This window comes from Brienomyrus brachyistius, chromosome 2 (genome assembly GCF_023856365.1).
Source record: "Brienomyrus brachyistius isolate T26 chromosome 2, BBRACH_0.4, whole genome shotgun sequence".
In the NCBI taxonomy this organism is placed as follows: domain Eukaryota; kingdom Metazoa; phylum Chordata; class Actinopteri; order Osteoglossiformes; family Mormyridae; genus Brienomyrus; species Brienomyrus brachyistius.
Genome location: NC_064534.1, coordinates 22,961,479 through 22,982,683, shown reverse-complemented (window position 1 = coordinate 22,982,683; position 21,205 = coordinate 22,961,479). Strand labels below are relative to the sequence as shown.

Genomic DNA, 21,205 nt, shown 5'->3' with positions numbered 1-21,205 from the left:
AACAGCTAAGAGGACAAATGGAGGTAATTATGACGCTCAAGGCTTTGAGATGATCACTGGATCACACTGTGGTTAGTAGACAAGAGAATCACAATACCCTCCGGTCAACAGAGTAAACAATGTGAGGCTTCAGCCCCGGGGTGAAAATATAATAAAGTATCCATAAATAATGTACATTTGGGTTAAGAAACTTAAAATTCATATCAAAGGTGTAGCTCTCAATCTCGAAAACAGAGCCTAAGGTTGATACTTTTCCTCATTTGATCCACAAAACAAAAAGGGGAAAAATACAGGAAACTTTTTTTTTTCCAATTTCTTAATTAAATACAACAGTAAATGCAAAGTTTTCCATGTAACAAACTGTTTTTGAGGTACTTCAAATAAAGTGAGACTGAGGTCAAAAGACCATGCAGTTCCATCCTCCACAGACTAATTGCTTATTAATGATCTCTTCTCTCAGCTGTGGCGCTTTGAAAGACACAAACACCAACTTAAATATCTGATATATTACTGTAAATAATCAAAATAATCTCCATCCGCAACATAAGACCTATAACACCTTCAACCCAAATCAGTATTTAACTCAAATTATCACAGGTATGTTAAGGCTCCTATAACAAGTAATTCCAACCATTAAAACGATATAATTCTCCACCTTAAATAGTATTATGTAATGGACTGCTAACCTATATACAGGTCACAGACACCCCACACAGACAAAAATGCACAGCTGAGAAACTCGACCAAACCACTCCGCAGTGGGAAGAAAGAAACAGTGATTCAAATGGAAGGATACAACTCCTCCACACTCCCCCCCCGGTTTCACAAAGCATGGTCACTAGCAAAAACAGCTGGTAAATTAACAGGAATCGAAAGAAAGAGTGAGAGGAAGGGATGCTGCTGACTGAGGGTGAATCATGTGCTAATCCTCTGATTGCTTTTATAAAGACCGGCTCGCCCCGGGCCGTTTGTGTACAGCGCATCACAGATGTAAGCTGCCGCCAGTCAGAGCACGATCCGCACGCAGGAACGGGCTGCCTCTCACCATGGCCGCGTACTGGGCCTGCTGCTGATACACAGGCTGCATTGCCATCTGCTGGCTGAGTATGTGCGGCTGCTGATGCATCTGGAGGGCCTGGTGGTACTGGGAGGGGAAGACACACATCAACACAGAAACAATGCAGGACAGCCACCATCTTAAAATAGCTCAGCACTTGAGAAGCCAAATCTGAAAATAAGTTTCACAAGCAGTCATTTATTTTAGTTATTAAACTCACACTACCTGCTTTTGGATGACAGGCTGATGGTATTATTTGCACAAAATCTCTTAATTTCTATTCATTAAAATAATCTGAGGGGGAATCACTGAGCCAGTACAACATCAAGACAAAATCCTCGCCCAGTATCCTCAAACTACCTCCAAAAATATACCTGTGCTAAAGGTGTGTTTTTAATCATTCAATTGTGGAAATATGCATTATACTACCTACTCTGCATTTGTTGAAGTTAGTGGTGTGAGAGTAAGGCTCACCTGCTGTAGGTAAATAAGCTGTTGTTGATTTGGTTGCTGCTGCTGATGCTGAAGCTGTTGTTGCTGTTGTTGGAGCTGTTGTTGCTGCTGCTGTTGCTGTTGTTGTTGTTGGAGCTGTTGTTGCTGCTGCTGGAGCTGTTGTTGCTGCTGAAGCTGCTGTTGCTGTTGTTGGAGCTGTTGCTGCTGCTGAAGCTGCTGTTGCTGTTGTTGGAGCTGTTGCTGCTGCTGAAGCTGCTGTTGCTGTTGTTGGAGCTGTTGCTGCTGCTGAAGCTGCTGTTGCTGTTGTTGGAGCTGTTGTTGCTGCTGAAGCTGCTGTTGTTGTTGGAGCTGTTGTTGCTGCTGAAGCTGCTGTTGTTGTTGGAGCTGTTGTTGCTGCTGAAGCTGCTGTTGTTGTTGGAGCTGTTGTTGCTGCTGAAGCTGCTGTTGTTGCTGCTGCTGAAGCTGTTGCTGATGAAGATGTTGCTGCTGTTTTTGAAACTGCTGTAGTCGTAGGTCTCCTGGCTGCAGCTGCTGCAGGATGCGGTGCTGCTGGCTGCCTGAGGAAGTTTGCAAAGCAGACTGTCCGTTCCCCGGGGCCGACACTATCAAAGAGATCCACCACAGGTGAGAGAGACATCAACTGTCATTACAGGTAGCCAAAGTGAAAACTGACCAGTATCAGGTGTTTAATGTTCACGTGTGAGGGCACTGCAATCCCAAAACACAGCTTACCTTTCTGTCCATTGCTCACTGGTCCAGTAGGAACCGTCATTTTCACAGGAGTAACAGTATTGTGAATGGACACAACATTGGCATTTGCAGCCTTTGGTCTCTGTCTTGGGGCAATTGAGGTTTCTGTTGGTCCAACCGAGTCCGTTATTCTGCAGTAATAATTCTGTGTATTAATATAAAGCAATTTAAAAACCACAACAACCATAGTTTATACAGTAATTAGAGCAAATATTTATGAACATAAGCCCTCCTGTGGTCCGACATTTCAGTTTAGACATGAAGGTGACACTTCTGCTCCTTTAAAGCACCACTTCTCACACCATGAAGTGTAGATGAGCATGCAGAGCAAGCGGCTTGTGCTCCAGCAAGCTAACAGTAGGCCGCTTCTCTTCAGTACCTGGCCTTCGTCAAACTCTTCTTTGCAGCCACCTCACTGGCAGTAAGAGGCTCTGGGAGGGACGTTGGCAGGGAAGAGTTCTGCAGCCAGCAGGGAAGACAAAACGGCACATCTCCATAGCTTCTCCAAAACCATATTCACATAAGCGCTACAGTCATTGAGCAGCAATTACTTTGGCATTACATTCACCTGAAGCACAGTTTTAGCCAGGGCCTGGTCATTGAATTATAGCTGCTGAGGTGATACTCACAAAGAGATTTGGCACAGGGCACTCTTTTCCGGCCAACTTGAAGGCAAAGTAGGAAACCTGGTAGATGTCAGGTCTCTTCTCTACATCTGGCTCAAGCATGTATCCTTTTTGAGGAGAGAACAAACATAACCACGCTACCTCAAAGTAGATGCGAGTTCATGTCAATATTTTCCTCATTCTGGGTCCATTCTATAATTCCAAAAATATGGTCATTTCATTGTAGTGTTCACTAAGAATTATCATGGTCTAAATGAATAAAGTTAACAGAACACTAGTTCTTCCTTTGTGATATATGGCTCGTGATCAACCAGTCACAATTCCTGGGGGGCTTAAGTTTATGGTCACCTCCAGTGTAAAGATCAACATGATTACAGGCCACTCAATTACTGGGAAACAACGCCCAGTCGAAAGCAGCCCTACAGCTTCCCACCTCTGTACTGGCTTTGATTCTCATAAATAAACCAACAACGAAGAACAAAAATGTTAATTCTCATCACTGGAAATAGGGAACAGTAGAAATGTGAAAGAGATAAAACGAAATGCAGCCTTTTCTGCGATCTGTTTTTTTCCCAGAAGTAAGTTTATTAGCAAGAACACCTTGCATATTAAAATGACTCTATGGGGAATGGTGAGAAGAAGGGAACTGACTGTGTGAAGTTCACCTACGACTGTGCTACCAGATAAGAAGGGGAAGCTTCCACTGGAAGAACAACAGAGGGTGATGAAGGGTGATTATTAAGGTCATGAGAGGTTACAGGCCTCCTTAGGGGAGATTTACAATGAAGGTAATCAACATGAGGCACACTGAGCTGATGACACTCTCCAAGCTCAGATCACTAAGCACACAGGTAAGAGCTTCCAACATTGGATACATTCTGGCATCCATCTTGTATCAGTGCAGTATAGCAACTGAAAAACCTGCCAGGGTTTGCATCTGGGAATTAGAGGGACCTTTGGCTCACTTGACAGTGCCACTACCTCAGACACTGCTGGAAGTCACAGTCCTGAAGAAAAGCATGCAAATGTCTTTGCAAAATTTAACACTCTTCTTATTGTCATTTTCTGAACAACATTCCTACTATGAAGACCAAATATTCTGCCTCAGCCTTTCCTCTGTCATGTTACGTTTTGGATTGGGTCTTAGATGTGATCAATCCCTGTCCTTTAGTACCAGTAGAAACACCATGTATAGTGCAATGATGTTGATCTTTACATAAGAACCGCACACAGTCAAGGCACTTCAAGGTACTTAATTTCAATAATATATTTCAGCATTTTAATAAGTGGGAGTATCAGATGTCCTTTGTGTTTGGTTAGTAGCCAGTGAGGAGAAAAACAGGAAGATATACAGTGACTTATATATATATATATATTTCCCCCCCCCCACACATTTGCTCAGAAGAAATTGAATGTTCTCACCACAGGAGGGGGCTACTGTATCTGGTGAAAATACAGTCGAAAATAACACTAGTGTTTAATCACTTGGTTTTCCATGTTCAGTGTGTTTAGAAGGCAACCGTAAAGTTTCTACTACTGTGTCTACTTACTGATTAAACAGTGCAGTTTAAAGGAGAATCTGGAGTTATCTGGAATAATGAAGTTCCCATCAGACATGGCAACCTGGCTCTCCCCAAATGGAAGTGAGAAGAAACAAAGCTTGTACAACAAGCATCCAAGTGCCTGGAGGGAAAAGGGTGTATTTTAGCTCTGAAACACTATTCAGGATCTATAAAGCAACAGTACACATTATTATAGCCATAAAAGAATAATCTAAAACAGGATAGTCATTTTTTGATCAAGAACATGCCTGGAAATAAATAAAAAAATGTAATACAACTAAACTTCCCTGGATTACAAAAGACTGTCATCATCTGTCATAACTATCTCACCCATATATCAGCCTTGGTGGTAATGGGCTTCCCTCCATACAGATTAACCATCTCAGGGGCTCGGTACGAGAGGGTGGTGTACCTGCAAGAAACAGAACCAGACAGCACCATAATCACCACCACTCAGTGCACAGAACATATAATAATGACAATAATAATGATAATATGTATCCTTTTTTACCACTTATAGGACAGACAGAATGCTTTGATAAGCAAGCATTCCTTACAAGCCATTCCATAGATTCATCTTTGTTACAATAATTTCAAGAGGACATATAAAATCACCAGACTTCTGACAGTCTTCCCTCCTATATATATTTTTTTTTTTACTTAAATCGATCCCCAAACTGCGGCTTACTTTTTTATTTCATCTTCTACTGCATTCACTCCATCTTTATGAGGATGGAGCACTTTGTGTGTGGCACTTCCGAAATCGCACAGAACGTAGTGCCCCTGGTCATTCAAGAGGATGTTCTCCACCTGACAGATAAAAGCACAAATTGACACGTTGCTCCAGCAAGTTCAGCAGTTTCTCACCTGTTACACAGGCACCACCAAGACAACAATCGGCAACTTGAAAAAGCAGGGTTACTGCTTAAATTACAAATGCTATATAACACAGCATTACAAGAAAAGGTTGTGAAAACACTTGTCAACCTACTGGAATTTATTATTCAAAATCCTAGCAGATAAAATTACCACATTTGATTATGAATAAGCTCATAGGTGATACAGGTGAGCACCGAGGGTGCTGCACCTCAAAACAACCCCCCCCCACACCAAGTTTCACTGAGAACACAGTGGCAGACTGACTGTGGGTTCCACTGAGCAGCAAAAATGTGCAGCCCTGTCCCACACGGAATGGCCATCACCCTCTACAGTGATACCGCTCTGACAAAGCGCCTCAGAGGCAGCATTCTGAAGAGAATCAGAAAGTGATCTCAGGGTCAGTGCTGGAAACGGACTTCTGGTCCCTGACCCCAGCATGGGCTCCACACTCCTAACTCTACCCAAGCTTTTCTTCAAGATTAATTCTAAACAAGATTCCACTAAATGTTCAGTGACTAACTCTCATTCGCGCTCTTGCAGATTGGGGAAAACCTGCATAGCAGCCAAAACAGAGAATTCCCATGGCATTTTGATTTCTAGAGTCCGTTCCCATAAAAAAAAAAAAGTTCCGCCTTTCTATTTAAATAAAAACAAAATGCTGTGATTTACATTAAAATATGGAATTTTCTTCACGATAAGAGAAATGAGTGGCGGCCACAGAAACAGCACTGTACCTTTAGATCTCGGTGAATGATTGGGGTCTTGCACTGATGTAACCTGGCAACGGCCTCGCAGGTATCACAAAAAATAGCCAAGACTTCTGCCTCACTGAAGCCTGTGTGAAGACGCTGGTTCATCTGTTTAACCACCTGACCAGCTGTCAACAAGGAAAGCAGACAAATGTAAGACTCAAAGGGCACTTTTCCACCGCACAAAGTACGGTACTTTTGGAACTTTCAATTTTCCATTGACTTCCGGTCGAGTACCAGTCAATTTGACCGGAAGTCAAAGGAAAAGCGAAAGTGCCGAAAGTACCAGTGCCGAAAGTACCAGTACCGAAAGTGCCAAACTAGCTGGGGTATTACTTTGGTACTTCGGGGTGGAACTGGCAAACGTATTTGCTGTCGATTGGTTATGCAAATAGCCTGCCGATGAAACTAAATACAACCGGCATCTTTTGAAACACACAGCAAACAGCGAGAAATTAAATAAAAAGCAGTAGAAACAAAAATATAAAAAAGTAAAATGGAAGGATAGACAAACGAAGAAACAGGCTTTAATCCTCATATGGTCAGATGAACAAATCCAGTGGGATTTGGATGGTGCGGCTCAAAATAAAGTATTTACCATAATAGCAAGCCGCTGGGAAGAATTGGGGCAGACACGAAACACCGAACAATGTCGCTTGAAAAATCAAAAAACTCAAGCAGGACTACAGGAAAGTGAAGGATCATAACATATTTGAATTCAGCGAAAGAAATACAGCACCGCGCTTTGTGATTATGTCAGTCAGGGGCGGTTACTGATGATGTCATTTGGCGCCGGGACCAGTTTTTACGGCAGTGGAAAAAGTACCACCATACTTTTGGTACTTTATGGAAGTACCGAAAGTACAGTACCTGGTGCAGTGGGAAAGCACCCAAAGACAAACGCACAACAGTGAAACACACACGGTTACTTTTTTAGTATATCATCCATGTTCCGATTTGACAGTTTACATGCGTAATACTTTTAATATGATCTTTCAGAAATATCTCCCAGAGTCAAGCCATTTTGTAGCTACTCCATTCCCATTGCTACTAAAGCCAAAGTTGAGCCTTCCTAAACCAAAAGAAGTCCAGGAGAAAGGACATCCAGATTCGAAAAGCAGCACCAGACACAGAACAAATGATGCTAGTTTAGAGGACAAAAGAAATCTAAAACAAGAGAGGCTGGCTCCTACCCACACTGACACTACCTACATTACAGCTTGCGTGGTACTATTTCAGGGTTTAGAATTGAGGAAGCCCTTGTTCTGCACATTCACAGATAAAGCTGCAGAGCAGGGTAGTGACCTCTCTGAGCTTCATTTAGAGCTGAAGGATACCGTCGCCCTTTGAATTCTACTAATTAAGCCCCAAGTTTCCATGGGGACCTCGGAGCTAGAACACAGATGTGGGACTTTCCGCGCCTCCCCATTTTATACAAACACCGAACAGAATACCAAGTTAAAAAAATACACACACATTCTAACCAATATCTATTTGATGCCAAACATAACCCATGCAGGGCTCAGAGATAAAACTGATGTGCAGTTGTTCATTTGGTTGATTTTGGTCTCAATATTTTTTACTACAAGAAATATGCAAATAAATTACATGAACACACTGCATGATTTTAGCAAGATCATGCCTCCATAACACTAGGAGATAATTTAACAGATTAACGATATATATTTTAGAGACAACTGACACGCCAAATTAAGAAGCAATTTCCAAAGTTTTAGCAAGCTGGTCCCTTACAGGTGTGACGTAGAGGGGTGGGCTGGTAGCGACCCTGCCAGTATGCATATAATCCAAACTACTTCAGCATCTATCCCATGCTCCTTAATGAATTTGCATTCTGTACAAATCTACAGCAGATTACTTCGCTGAAATAATGTCAGATAAGAATATTCCCAGACAGCTCTAAAGCAGATGCTCTCATGGGTATAACTCAGCAGAGCTGGCTAAGAGGCTAACCTAAAGACAACATGACACGGAAAGGATCTCGACCAAGACGAGAGTTCAGGCAAGGTCAAAGAATGGATTTAGCAAATAGCTAGACAACAGTAAGAAAATGTCACCAGGTGGGACAGAACATACCTCTGCAGTACTCCATGAGAATCAGGACCTCCCAGACACTCTCTGCCACGGCATTAATGGCAGAATCCAAGTAGCGTACAATATTCTTGTGATCCAAAAGCTCTTTCTGTTAATGAAAACAAATTCAGGGCACAAGATTAAAGAAAGCACATGCAGATCCTAGATAACAGCAAAACTCATAAGAAGTAACTAATACAATACTCAGCTTTGTCAAGCCAAAACACATGAATAATTAAAGTAGATGAGATTGCAAGATGGAAATGAGATGGCAATTGGTGATAAGCACCACGAAGCTGCTTTGTTTCATCAGAGCTGCTACTTTTACAAAAAAAATTTAGGAGGCAGCAAGTGTTTACCTGCATAAGATTAAGATATTAAGGGTTAGGTAAAGAGGTCCCAATAGCTTTGTTTGCTGTGGCCTACCATGATTGTGATCTCCCTCTTGTAGACGCTGAGGTCCGCCACATTGTTTACGTACATCCTCTTCAGGGCACATCGAACTCCACTATGAGTTCGAGCAAGAAAAACCACAGAAAATCCACCTGCAATAGAGGGGAAAATTGTGACACTATATTACTGTCAACTGAGTGAAAAGAAAGGGCTATATACCTTCACCTCAGGCCAATCCTATCTAAACAGAAACTGACATTTTCTCAAGCTAGTCCAGCTAAGACCACTAGTACAGAAACCATCCATCCATCCATCCATTTTCCAAACCGCTTATCCTACTGGGTCGCGGGGGGTCCGGAGCCTATCCCGGAAGCAATGGGCACGAGGCAGGGAACAGCCCAGGATGGGGGGCCAGCCCATCGCAGGGTATACAGAAACCAGTCAGTAATATTTGCTCACTGACATGAGAATGTGTTCTATAATGACAAATATCCCAACACTAGCAATCATGTGAGGTTAACTCAGTGTAAAATATTGCCTTTCAACATAGCCCTATCCTTTAAAGCTAACTGTTCACCTAAAGCATGTTTCCTGATCCTCTACAATACCATAGTAAGGCGATTTGCTATGTGCTATTTTGTCCACTGCATTCCCCACAAATTCAGGATGGGCTCATCTCCTTCTCAAGTCAGCCATTAAAATCACAGAACTGATTCATGCCCACAGTCAAAATTTAACCAACCCAAAACTCTGCAATCAGTAGTGCAGCAAGTTTATGATGAAGTCCCCAGCTTTTCAGTTTTTATAACATTGCCAAGTACTTAAGGATAGGTGCTCTATCAGATTTGACAAACTGGGGAAAGGAATTTTTCTTAAATGATGAATGATCTTTGCCTCCGTATTCTGACCACAAGAGAATACTACATATTTGCCAAATATTGTCAACAGGCAGACAAATATGCTTTTAAATCAAGGAATTTTTTACTTCACTGCTCATGAAGGATGACCCCACAGCAGCTAGAATCACAATATTACATTATATCTCTTTAAAAAGCCTTTTGGTATTCGACAAAATGAATTATGTAATTTTAAGAAGATGAGGAGTTGAAGATACCAATCTAGATAAAGCTAAATGGGAAATCTGAACAAATGCATTGGGGTAGCTGTTTAATATGGAGTCAAAAATTGCCAGTGTTCAATGATGTGTTTAACTGAGCACAACTGAAATATTCATTTAATTACAATGGGATGGCTGTTCACAATAGTACAGATGTTCTCTGTCCTCGCAATGCCTATTAGGACATAGACACAAAGCTGGCATCCTTCTCAAAACTCCAGGAAACCTACCACAGTAGAACATTCTCCTCAAATGCTGGAGAAAATACAAAGTTAAAATTCACTATATTTGAATTTATAATATAATATTATATTATATGCACACATTTTCTCCCTTCACAATTTTATCCCATATTTTATTTATTGATATTGTATTACACTATTGGGAGATGCCGCTGTCTCATTGTTCTACGCAATAATAAAAATTCTTGATTCTCATCAAGCAGTGGACACACATAGAGAGGCTGGACTGACTGGCTGTCTGGGCGTCTTAGTGCTGCTGCTTAGAGCCTAAGTTCATAGTGGAATCGCTCTCTCGTGGACCACTGATAAATTGGGTGAAACCTGGGGTTTTTCTGATCATTGCAAGATGTCCAAAATAATCATTCTAATGAAGAGAACTTAAGTTCCACAAGACAATTATTTCCATTTCAATGTTTTTACAAAATTCTATAAAAGCATACTCTCTTCAAACAAGAGAAAAAAGCTAATGAGAATGCTCAAAGCTCGTAGAGTGAATAAGCAAACCTAAGGAGGTCATTCACAAACTTGTGCCGTATTGTACTAGACCCAGTTTTAGGGTCCGCGTCGCTGTGGTCTGGTTTATCTGTCCTCATTGCGCACACACTCCGGCCTGGTTGGTGCTCCGTAACAGCAGGGAGGTCTTCTCCAGAACACCCATCTCTAAAGGACACTCTGTATTTCCTTAGAGCTTACCCACGTTACACTCTAATGACACTCAAAGTTCTCTCCAAAAAAAAAAGCTGACTAAAAATACTCGAATGTGATACTGGTGTGCAGTTGAGAGATTCTGCGCTTGGAGATACGACATCCCCTGACATAGTACAGAGCTGCCTTGACCCTCTTCCAGAACCTATAGCCATAAATCAGAGTTGAGTTTCCATACTAAACATCAAATTACTAAAATGCAGAGTAAATCTTCAAATTCAAATACGATAATTTAACAACACACCTTCTACATAAAATTAAATGACTGAACCAGAAATTTTAACCAGTAATTTATTTTTTTTACTACATGGAATATGCAAGCAAGATGTCATATGCTGCAGTGAACAGCCTGAGAATGGCCAACCAAACAAAGTGTACCTTAAATCGCAGTAAATCTATTTTTAAAAACTTCATTTCGGGCAACAGAAGATTGGTAAACTAGGTTAAGCATGTGTCTGGCTCGCAGCTGCACACATGCAGCTTACTGTGAACACATTTGCCTCTAGCTTGGGGGTGCGAATCGGAGCATACCTATCTTTAGCAAGGGGAACTGATTCCTTTAGCTGTATGGGGACAAGGTCTGGAAGAAGGAAGTGTGGGTAATTAATGATAAAGAGTTCCGCAAAAGATTCAACAGTATTAAGAAGCAAGGCATGGGGGTAACAGGAGAGGCGCAATGAAATACATAATGTGTTGGAAAATGATATGTGCCGATTACTGATCTTATGGTCTGAAATACATAGCATGGCATAGGACCAGACTAGATATGAAAAAACACAGATCCCTCAACATTCCACAGCCAGAAAAGCACAAGGCATAAGACTTGGAAAAATCTGAGGCTCCAAATGAGCAAGAAAGGCATGAACCAGCAACTGCATCCCACCACTTGTGAGAGGCTGTTAGTCATTGATTGGACATAATAATACTTCAAAATAAAGGCCTTTCGCTGAGCAGTAATGCTAACACCAAGATTGAGGCTCTTCATTCCTTTTTGATGGTCCTCATTAGGGCCGGGTGATAAAATGTCTTTTTGTATCATGATAATTTTCCCCCCCAAATTGATAATTCACAATATAACAATTCAACACATATCTTTAAAAGCTCCATTTTTGCTTACAGTTCCTGTAGGATTCCCATTAAAACAGACAAAGCGTAAAAAAAATAATGATAAATATAATGGAATGAAATGTTTAAGAAATAAATCATACAAAAATAACCTTTGTGTCGTTGGGCATTAACACTAGAAAATGCTGACAGTATGGTTGGTTGCTGGGCTTTTATCCCCGGAGTGCTTTGTTGCCCCTTCCAAAGGACGGGTGACACTTGGCATTCTGTACGTTCTACTGGATGCCGATGCTTCAGGTGGTGAAATAAGTTTGTAGTATTTCTAGTTTTAGTTGATAAGTTTACAGGATAATCTACAATACACAGCACTGGTCTGTTGCATGTTGGATTATAAATTTTATTTGAAGTACTGCCACACCACTGATGTCTTTCGCCTTATTTATCCACAGTATCTCCTTTTTAAAAAGGATATTGTAGCTGCTGTGCAGTCAGTCACTTTCTTCAGTTTTTTCCTGAGGGAGTGGTCATTCCTTCCATGACTCACATGTTTTACCAAAATAATAGCAGAGGTGTGCTCCTCTAACTCAACCACCCTTGCTGTGCATTTCTATGTTGTCCTTAATAGAATACCATAGATGGTTGGAATTGCATTGGTTTCTTTAAATAGGCTGACACCACGCAACGTTTCTTATCGACAGATTAAATTAAAGAGAAACTTCCATATATTTTTTAAGATCACAAGTATCTTGTTTACACTGTCCAGCCCAAGCCCTGCTCTTAAGGTGGTAGCACCCTCATTATAGCTTAGCTGCTGCAATCTCAAGTTTAATTTGGCTAGAGGCAAGTTCTTCACAATAGTTCATTCGCCTTTATTCGAAGGCTGGAATGTAAGTACATAATTACCAAATACACATATCTTTCCACAGTCGGATATGAGAACCATGATCAATATCTCTTTGATTTCACTGTTTTAAGACCAATCCTGGGCCTTGGAAGCCAACATTCTGAAATCATCAAGATTGAGTGTCTTGTGATAATACAACATAATGCGGGCATTACACTAAACAACCTTTCAGGCGATTTCACTGTCACAGACAAGTTCCCAAATTGAGCGTTTCGTTACAATTGTGGCGCACATCTTCGTGCCATCTTAATTTATTTTCTCATGTTGATGTTCTGGTAAAATCAACCATCTTTAATATTATCATAGTTCTCTAGTCTTGCTTCATCTAAATAGTGATGTGGACATTATCAACAACCAATAGATGAGCTCTCTCCAGCACTAAACAGGAAGCAGTGAAATGAGATCTCAGGAATCTCAAACCATTTCTGTGATAAAACAAGAGCAGCTGCGGCCAAAAACTGCTTATGTTTCAGCTCCATTGTTCAACAATTTTTCTCTTCCTGTAAATTTCCACCAGGAGCATGATGGGATATAATCTTAAAAGGAATCCAGCCTGCACCCTGCAAGATCCAGTCTTTGCGAAATCATAGTCTGCTGACAAAACTCTGACTAATGATACACTGTCTTTAGATGTGAAAAGGCGTCACACATTAGTCTTTGAAAAGACTCTGAAAAGATTTTTATAAAGTCTTCTAGTGTATATTTAGTATAAAGAGGTGTATTAAGTAATGCACAAACTGCTGTATATAAACTCTTTGGACAGTAAACACCCAAGACTGATGGTACAAGAATCACTTGTTAGACAAAGTTAATTTGTTTTCTCACAAACACTGCTTGTTAGGTAAACTTGTTCAACTTCCCAAGTTACATTTTAACTGGCCCTGCCTTTCTCCCCAGCAACACTCAAAGTTTAACACAACAGAACAGTACCGAAGAATAACGAGTGCAGAAAATGACTTCAAATTTAACACATCACAACAATAATGAATGCAGTTGACCACAAGGCCAAGGTACTGACACACAGAACAATGCACGTGTCATTCAGGAAACAGGAAATGTAGGTCAGACGGAGCAAAACTAGCCATCTCCAAACCAAATGTGGAATTTTCACAACACCTCACAACTGGTCATTTGCTCAAACTGTGTCGAGACTACTGAAAGAGAACAATGCTGCAGCTGGACAACTCTCATCAAATGCCTGTTTATGTAGCATGGATTTTAGCACAAAGTCAGTATACTAAAGGATGGCACACTAACAGTATACATATATAACCTCACTTTCCCAGTAGAATAGTCACAATGTGGACATACACAACTTCCTTCTGCTCTACTGCTGCCTTCCACAAAAGCTTGTGTGACTAAAATGCCTGTATTCTAAATCATCCATATTATAATGTCGGAAACTGATTTCCAAGCAAATCTTAGAATATAATAATATTGATAAACAGGGAAAGACAAATAAGGAGCCTTCAATATCATTTTGCAACAGACTTCCTGTGGAGCTTACAGGATTTAAAACTCCAAGATTGCAACATAAAGAAGAAAAAACAGGAAGAAGACTAGAAGATGCACTGTGGGATTACAGAAAACATTGCAAGTGATCATCTTCTGCAGGTTCCTCTTCTGTAATGCGAAATATCACTAAAGCTCAAATGTGATTTATGAAAAAGCTTAAAGCACGTTCATCTTAAATAGCACAAGAACTTCCAGATATTTTCGGAGTGAGTTTGAATATAACCTTATTTCATAAACAGCCATTGATGCGAACAACAGAAAGTACAGAAATGTCTGCAAACAAGACGCATCTAGGCTTTCTGGTCCTAAAGTTCCATAGAAAGCATGCAGGCCAAGACCAGATAGGGCTGCTCAATTATGACCACACACAAAATAGAACTTCTAAATAGGCCGCAAGAGTACAAGCTAAAATGAAAACTGAAATCAAAAAAATGAAATCAAAACACAACAAATTAGTACTGAACTTGAGCTTAGACTCAAGTCCACTGATTTTCTCTCGTTATATCAAATGACAAGAAAAATACAATACGCAATAACATTGGGGCTGCACAGTATTTCATTTCAGCAACATCATCAAAGTGTGCTCATGCATAATAATCGCATCACATTTGTCGGTACTGCTTTATGTTTGTTGAATATTTGCAGCAGCATCAACTCATCTGATACTTTACCTTTATTTCAAGTAATCATTTTTGTTTTAAGAATATCGCAATATTACTCAGGGAAATATCGCAATGTGATATCACAGCCATAATTAGCATAAACGAAATTACAACATAAAGCCAGCACAAACAGCGAGCTACCAGAACTGGAAAGTGCCAACCTGGAATAACCAATCGTGCCTATAAGCCACATGCTCATGCCATCTTGGGTGGCATGTAGACAGACACACTCCACCTCTGATTGTGCTATAATCCACTTGCCCTGTTCCTCTGCAGGCTAGAGGCTTCAAGTGCAATTCCAGATTCAAGTCAACTTATTTATTCCAGATTTGCATAAAAGAAAAATTAGAAGTGTACATGTTATTTGACTTGGGCAGTCACCATATCATTCAATACATGACATTCTATTCAAAATTTAAAGCATTTGGCTGAAGTTCAGTAGACTTCCTAAACAGTCTTTGCAAGAATTCGCCCATTCTTTTGTATATCCCCAAGTCGCCTGAACTAAAAACAGGGATTGACATAACAGGTACGCAGGTACGCATTCACCTTTAAAAGTGATATAGCAGTCGATTACTGTATTAGTGCAAATAAGTATGTATTGTATGTGCATTTGCACCGAAATGACAAGAAATTACCGTGCATTTTAACCTATATACCACAAATGAAGTACAAATTACTATAAAAGGTTAAAATGCACGGTAATTTCTTGTCATTTCAGCGCAAAAGCACATACAATATGTACACTTTTCACGCCGTTACAACAATTGATTGCTGCACGCATCGCTTTTAAATGTGAATGCGTACTTGCGTACCAGTTGTCAATCCCTGACTATAAATTACACTGTGCATGTTAGCACTAAATGTATAATATGAAATATGACAAGGAGTATTCTCATTAGACATAAAATGCTATTTTATAAAAAGGTGCTTGTATATAATTTTAAATAACTGAATTTTCTTTTAGAAAGAGGTTACAAGATTGTAAAGATCCTGAGCTGCTGGGCATATGATTTGGACATATTTTAACTAGTGCTGCCGGGATTTAGTCGACACAAAAAAACAAAACCACCGCAAGTGTTCCCTGTTCATGTTTATTAAATTACCATTAGTACGGGTAGCTACTAAATGCACTCATTATGAAAGCCATAAAGTTGTCTGCCTGCTACCTTGGATTCTTCATTGAATAAGTTTTAATGAAAATGTTTAGAACAAAATCTGGGCTAATTTTACGTGGATTTGCAGTTCATGTGCATTGGGCATGTTGGGACCAGTTTTATAATAACTAAAACTGAAATGAAAATGGACATTAAATAAAAGGAAATAAATTTGTAAACTGAAATAAAAATGAAAATATTTACACAAACACACAAATCGGCAAAAAAAAAACCACACCACCAACATCGTTTTACCTTATCTATCCACAATATCTCCTCTTTTAGGAGATGTTGTGGTTGCGGGGCAGTCCCTTTCTTGTTCCTTTCTTCCATGATTTACCAAAACAGTTGCATGTGGCCTGTTTGAATTTGGTAAACCAATAAGCACAAGGATACCCCTAATTTATACATATTAACAACTGTTGAGCATCACAATACACATCTCAATATTTTAGGCATATTGACAGTTTGCTCATTGAATTGCGGGCAAAAATGTCTGTATAGTGCTGAAAATCCGGCGCTCACTATCTAAAGCCCTGCAATAACATACAATTTGTTGATAAAATTAACCTAAATAGTCTATTTGATTTTCTGAAATTAGGTCTGCCACTGACGGTCTAACAAAATGAACTGATTTATGAAGGAAATTTTTAACTTTGAAATCTTAACTGGCAAACCAAAGCAATGTGGCAATCATCTTCAGGACATTTTCACATATAATGCATCCTTTCCAGATTTTTCCAAGTAACACTACCACCAAGGTTGAAGGAAAATTCCATAAAGACATGGATTTTAAAACATAATGAGGGATGCCAGCCATAACCTCAAATGTCAGACAAATGCACCAATCAAAATTTGGTGATTTTTTTTCTCATATACCTGAGAAAAAGTAATATTTACAGCTATTACTTATCCCACAAATATGAATGCAGGGGCTTCAGTGCATGATCCCTTAAAGTCAAAAGATAAGTAATAACTGGCCAAGACAGCTCCAGAGACACTGGCTGCACTAGCCCTCCGACCCTCACAACTATGCCGCTTTAGACAAAAGCATCTGCTTAATAAAAGTAAGTTTAAGGACTCATTTAAAATCACTGTAAATTAATTTAATGAGAAGTGCTTTTAGGCAACACAGACCCAAATGATGTTTAAGAGCTCATTTTCCTACAAGCTCATACAAGTGCCTGTTCTACAAAAGCACAATTGCACCATACTGTCCCTGCTGTTACCACATCATCCTAAATGTTTGTCTCTTATCTGATAACAGTTTAAATATCCATGGAGAAATGCAAAACAGTATGCCTCAATAAGCCAATACAAAGGAAACAACCTCCAATAGGGGACTGAGGACTGCATGGTACCAGCACTCTTTATATAAAGAACGGGACAGGACAGAACAATGGGGGACAATCCATCCATTCAGGACTGATACAGTATGCAATTAAGGTTGATGCAATACATTCTCATTGGCCACTGCAGAAACAAACAGTGACCCTAACCAAGCTCTGTTCGTAACAGACCCTATTGGCATCCGCTTCAGGAATTTAAAATACTCACTGAAACAGAACAATGATGTTACTATCAAACCTAAGGCAACACAAATGTATAGCTGCAGTTCAAAACAAAGGATACAATTTAATTATCCATACACAAGGAAATGCATTCATAAATACACTTTATTCTGCTATGACTGTACTAGCAGGAAAGATAGCACATATAAATATCTGAAGACTCCGTATGAAACTGCTTAACCTATCGCGTGATGTCACACTGAGAGCTATGCAGCTGAAGCGGTATCTACAGGTCCCAGATTACAAGCAGGGGCAAAAACTCAAGCCTGCTGAAACTCAACAGGCATATGACACACTTGGGGGGGGGGGGGGGGTTAGGGTTAGGGTTAGGGTTAGGGGGGCAAAAGGAAGCAAACGGCACTAAAAAAGCCAATGGCCAGAGGCAAAGGGCACAGATTTTAAAAACAGAGCAGAGTGTAAAGAAATCAGTGTACATGTGAAGCAGTTTTCTTGGCTCCAAAACGAAAGAGCAGTTTTGTAACAAACTAAACTGTAAAGGGCGACTGAATGTTAGTCATTTGCACAGGTATACACCAGGTTTTTCAGAGAACCTGTTTATCAACATGTCAGAATAAGGGGAAGCGTCCGAATGGACTATGTACTGAGCCACCCCGTTTGTGATTACAGTTCAGAAGATTAAAAAGGAGCTTATACTAGAATACCCATATTCATAAAATGTTTTCTAACTGTGTCAGTCTGAAATACTACAGTCCCCCCCCCCCCCCCCACCACAAACCACCAAAAGCATGTTGCTAACAACATAAAACGAGGAAGGAAACAAAACTGTTGTCTCGTTAATAGAGCCAATGACTGAAGAGGAGGGGGGGGGGGGGGGGGGGGGAAATAGAGCGCGAGAGAGGGACAGATGCATCCTGTAATGTGGACAGTTAAGAGAGAGAGAGCATGGCAGCAAAAAGAGCCTATTAGACAAGGCAAAGTCACATTAAGGAAGTCAGTTTATTAGGCTCTTTGAGGATTACAGTTCTGAACCAAAGTGCACGAAAGGCACCCCTTGCAGGATCTTCAGCAAGCTCACAGATATGCACTGTGACCTTCTTTCATACCACGGTGCATGTCTGCATGCATGCGATGATGATACTCTAGTGATCAAATCTATCCTCATTCAATGAGGCCATATACAACTCATGTTAAAAAAAATGAAAAATGACCAATAAGAATCAGCCAGCAGAGCGATATCACTGTCTTACTCAGTCACAATCTTACTTAGGCAGACGACAAATACAAAAAAATACACAGTGAAGTTCCTGGATAATGCAACAATGCATATAGTGCAAAGCATTTAAACTATTTATAAGACATATTTATGGAACACAAGTATTACATCCAGTGTGGTCAGCTGTCCCAGCACTGTAAAATAAATAAATAAATAAATAAAGAATTTGGGAAACTACAGAGAACAGCCAACAACTGAAATGTCAGACCTGAATTCCCCTGTGACTCATTAGATCACGCCACAAAGACAACCAGGAAAAAATGTTAAGCTTTTAAAATTATTTTTAAAACATACTCCACAAAAAAGACACATTGTAGCATTTCCTCATTAAGGACACCGCTCCCTGGAGCCCTAAGATGAAGGTCAACATTTTCTATGAGGACCGACTTATTTCCACTTTTTCTCATTCCGTATCCTTCTTATTGAAAGTTACTGAAATGGCATGTCGTTTTTAAACCGTCAGTCACAGGTGAGGCGTTTACAAGAAAGCCAGCTCTTAATATTTTAAGCACTAATGCTGAGCGTGCGTGCGTGTGTGTGCGTGTGTAAAGTAACCCACACTAATGGCACGATAAAATAACCTCGGTTGGTTCCAGATTCATTTCGATGAGAGGTTATAAAAAGTACAGAGTAACGAAGGACAGAGTAACAGGACCGTTACAGCAGTTAGACGAGGGCGGAGAAAAGCACAGGTCTGGTCGCGAAATCAGCAACCGAACACGGAGCGTTAAACACATTTTGCTTGACATGTGTACAGGGCCGTTAGCGCACACAGAGCCCGACGGAGGCGTCGCCCTACCTTCCGCGATGAGCTCCTCCACGTTGACCTGGTACCGGCCCACGGCGAACACTCTTCCGATGTAGCTGGAGACCCCCGAAGAGGACCCCGAGCCGCAGCCTCCACCTGGCCCGCCACTCTCGGACCTCGGCATGCGGGAGAACTTCTTCATCCTCGTCCCGATTCGGGCACGTCAAGACGGCGGCCGAAAGCGCACAGTAATGCCCGGGTTTCTACAACTTCCCCCCCGTCCTCATCTCAGCGACGTGCGCCTCCTGCTTCGCATACTCCGCCACAGCCTGCGATCCGGGGCGTCGTGGCGCTCCTTCGCGGGCCGGCCGCAGGAGCGGGGACGGGCTTTAGCCCAAGACGGCTATTGGCAGCCTTGTAAACACCGAGCACGGAGCAGCGCACGTCCAACAACACGGCACCCGGGGAAAGAGCCCCTGCGCTTTGAAGTGCGGCTGCCTTACTTCCCCTTTGTGCCGAGCTAACGCGCTAAGCAGCCAGAACACAGTACAGTTAGCTACACTTAGCTAAGGTTAGCTACAGTTAGCTAGTGTCAGTACTCGCTGCGGAAATACAGGCCAGCCGCAGCGACTCGGAGCGACACACACTCACATGAAGGCCACCTCGCTGACCGTCACACGTGTACCGCCGCACTCTCCCTCCCTAACCGAATAACAAACACCCAAACCCCAGTAGCTCCCCACAGCTTCGCATGTTCCTCCCGTTCCACCCCCTGAAACTTCCAACTCCCGTGATTCTCTGTCGGCACAAAGGTGGGTGGCTTGTTGTTACCCAATTCGCCTGATTGACAACCTAACACAGCTTCGTCCCGCCCCTCCCATTGTACTGATTGGTTTCTCGTTACACAATAGGTATGATTGACAGTATTGCTGACATCTGTCCTGCTCTTCCTGCCGTATCGTTTGGTTTGGTATTACCCAATGCGCCTGAATGACACCAAAAACACACGTTTTTTGCCCGTCCCATTTCAATAATTCGTTTGTTGTTACCCATTACGCCCGATTGACAACCTAACAAACGTCCTGGACCTTCCCACTGTAATGATTGGTTTGTTATTATCCAATGCGCTCCATTGACATCCCAACTCCTCTCGTCCCACCCTGCGCCCCGTAATAAAATGGTACTTTCTGAAAAGGTAGAATAAAATCTTGGTCCTTTGTTGGTTGTTCATTCTGTTTAGCTGTGAAAGAAAGGATGAAGCGTTATGCCATTTGTCTCTGGTTTTCTTTAAATGGGACCATATTCCCGCAATTAGTGGAAACCAAGTACTCCTTAAAGTCTTAATTCTGCTTTTAAAAACTATTCAATATTCATTTGTATTTTATAATAATTGTACATTTAAAGTTAATACCAGTGTACATGGCATGGTTTTACGTCTATTTCGATTTAATTAATTGAAAAAAAGCGCATAACTTAACGAATTTCACACGAAACACCCGAATTTTTCCTTAAGTCAGTTGAGCCAAGTAATTTTCAGCAACCGGCAGTATTATGCTTCCATAAGATCTTAGACTTAAATGGGACAAAAATGCATTGTATCTTTATCTGTAGTTTACAGTGTCACAGTTAACCCTTCCATTCAGTAAGATATTTAATTTACGGAGACGTATATCTGTGATGACAGGCAAGGGCGCTTTAATCCACGGTCTTACCCAGGCGTAAGAG

General features: G+C 41.0%; 1 protein-coding gene across 14 annotated transcripts in view; it reads right to left on the bottom strand.

The window, feature by feature from the left end:
- The window catches only part of bmp2k (BMP2 inducible kinase), a 28,515-nt gene extending 8,171 nt beyond the window's left edge, over positions 1-20,344 (bottom strand). Inside the window, exons 1-14 of one of the 14 annotated variants that reach the window (XM_048979617.1) lie at positions 19,532-20,342; positions 8,594-8,712; positions 8,171-8,276; positions 6,062-6,204; positions 5,137-5,258; positions 4,779-4,860; positions 4,437-4,569; positions 2,890-2,993; positions 2,640-2,719; positions 2,243-2,391; positions 1,925-2,112; positions 1,874-1,891; positions 1,532-1,660; positions 1,046-1,144 (exon numbers count right to left, since the gene is read on the bottom strand). In XM_048979617.1, coding sequence (XP_048835574.1) covers positions 1,046-1,144; positions 1,532-1,660; positions 1,874-1,891; positions 1,925-2,112; positions 2,243-2,391; positions 2,640-2,719; positions 2,890-2,993; positions 4,437-4,569; positions 4,779-4,860; positions 5,137-5,258; positions 6,062-6,204; positions 8,171-8,276; positions 8,594-8,712; positions 19,532-19,682 — 1,623 coding nt within the window. In that variant the 5' untranslated portion in view covers positions 19,683-20,342. Of the gene's footprint in view, positions 1-1,045; positions 1,145-1,531; positions 2,113-2,242; positions 2,392-2,639; positions 2,720-2,889; positions 2,994-4,436; positions 4,570-4,778; positions 4,861-5,136; positions 5,259-6,061; positions 6,205-8,170; positions 8,277-8,593; positions 8,713-19,531 lie in introns of all 14 variants that reach the window. The other 13 variants (XM_048979574.1, XM_048979599.1, XM_048979536.1 and 10 more) reach the window with 13 other exon arrangements.
- Positions 20,345-21,205: the final 861 nt, after the last annotated feature.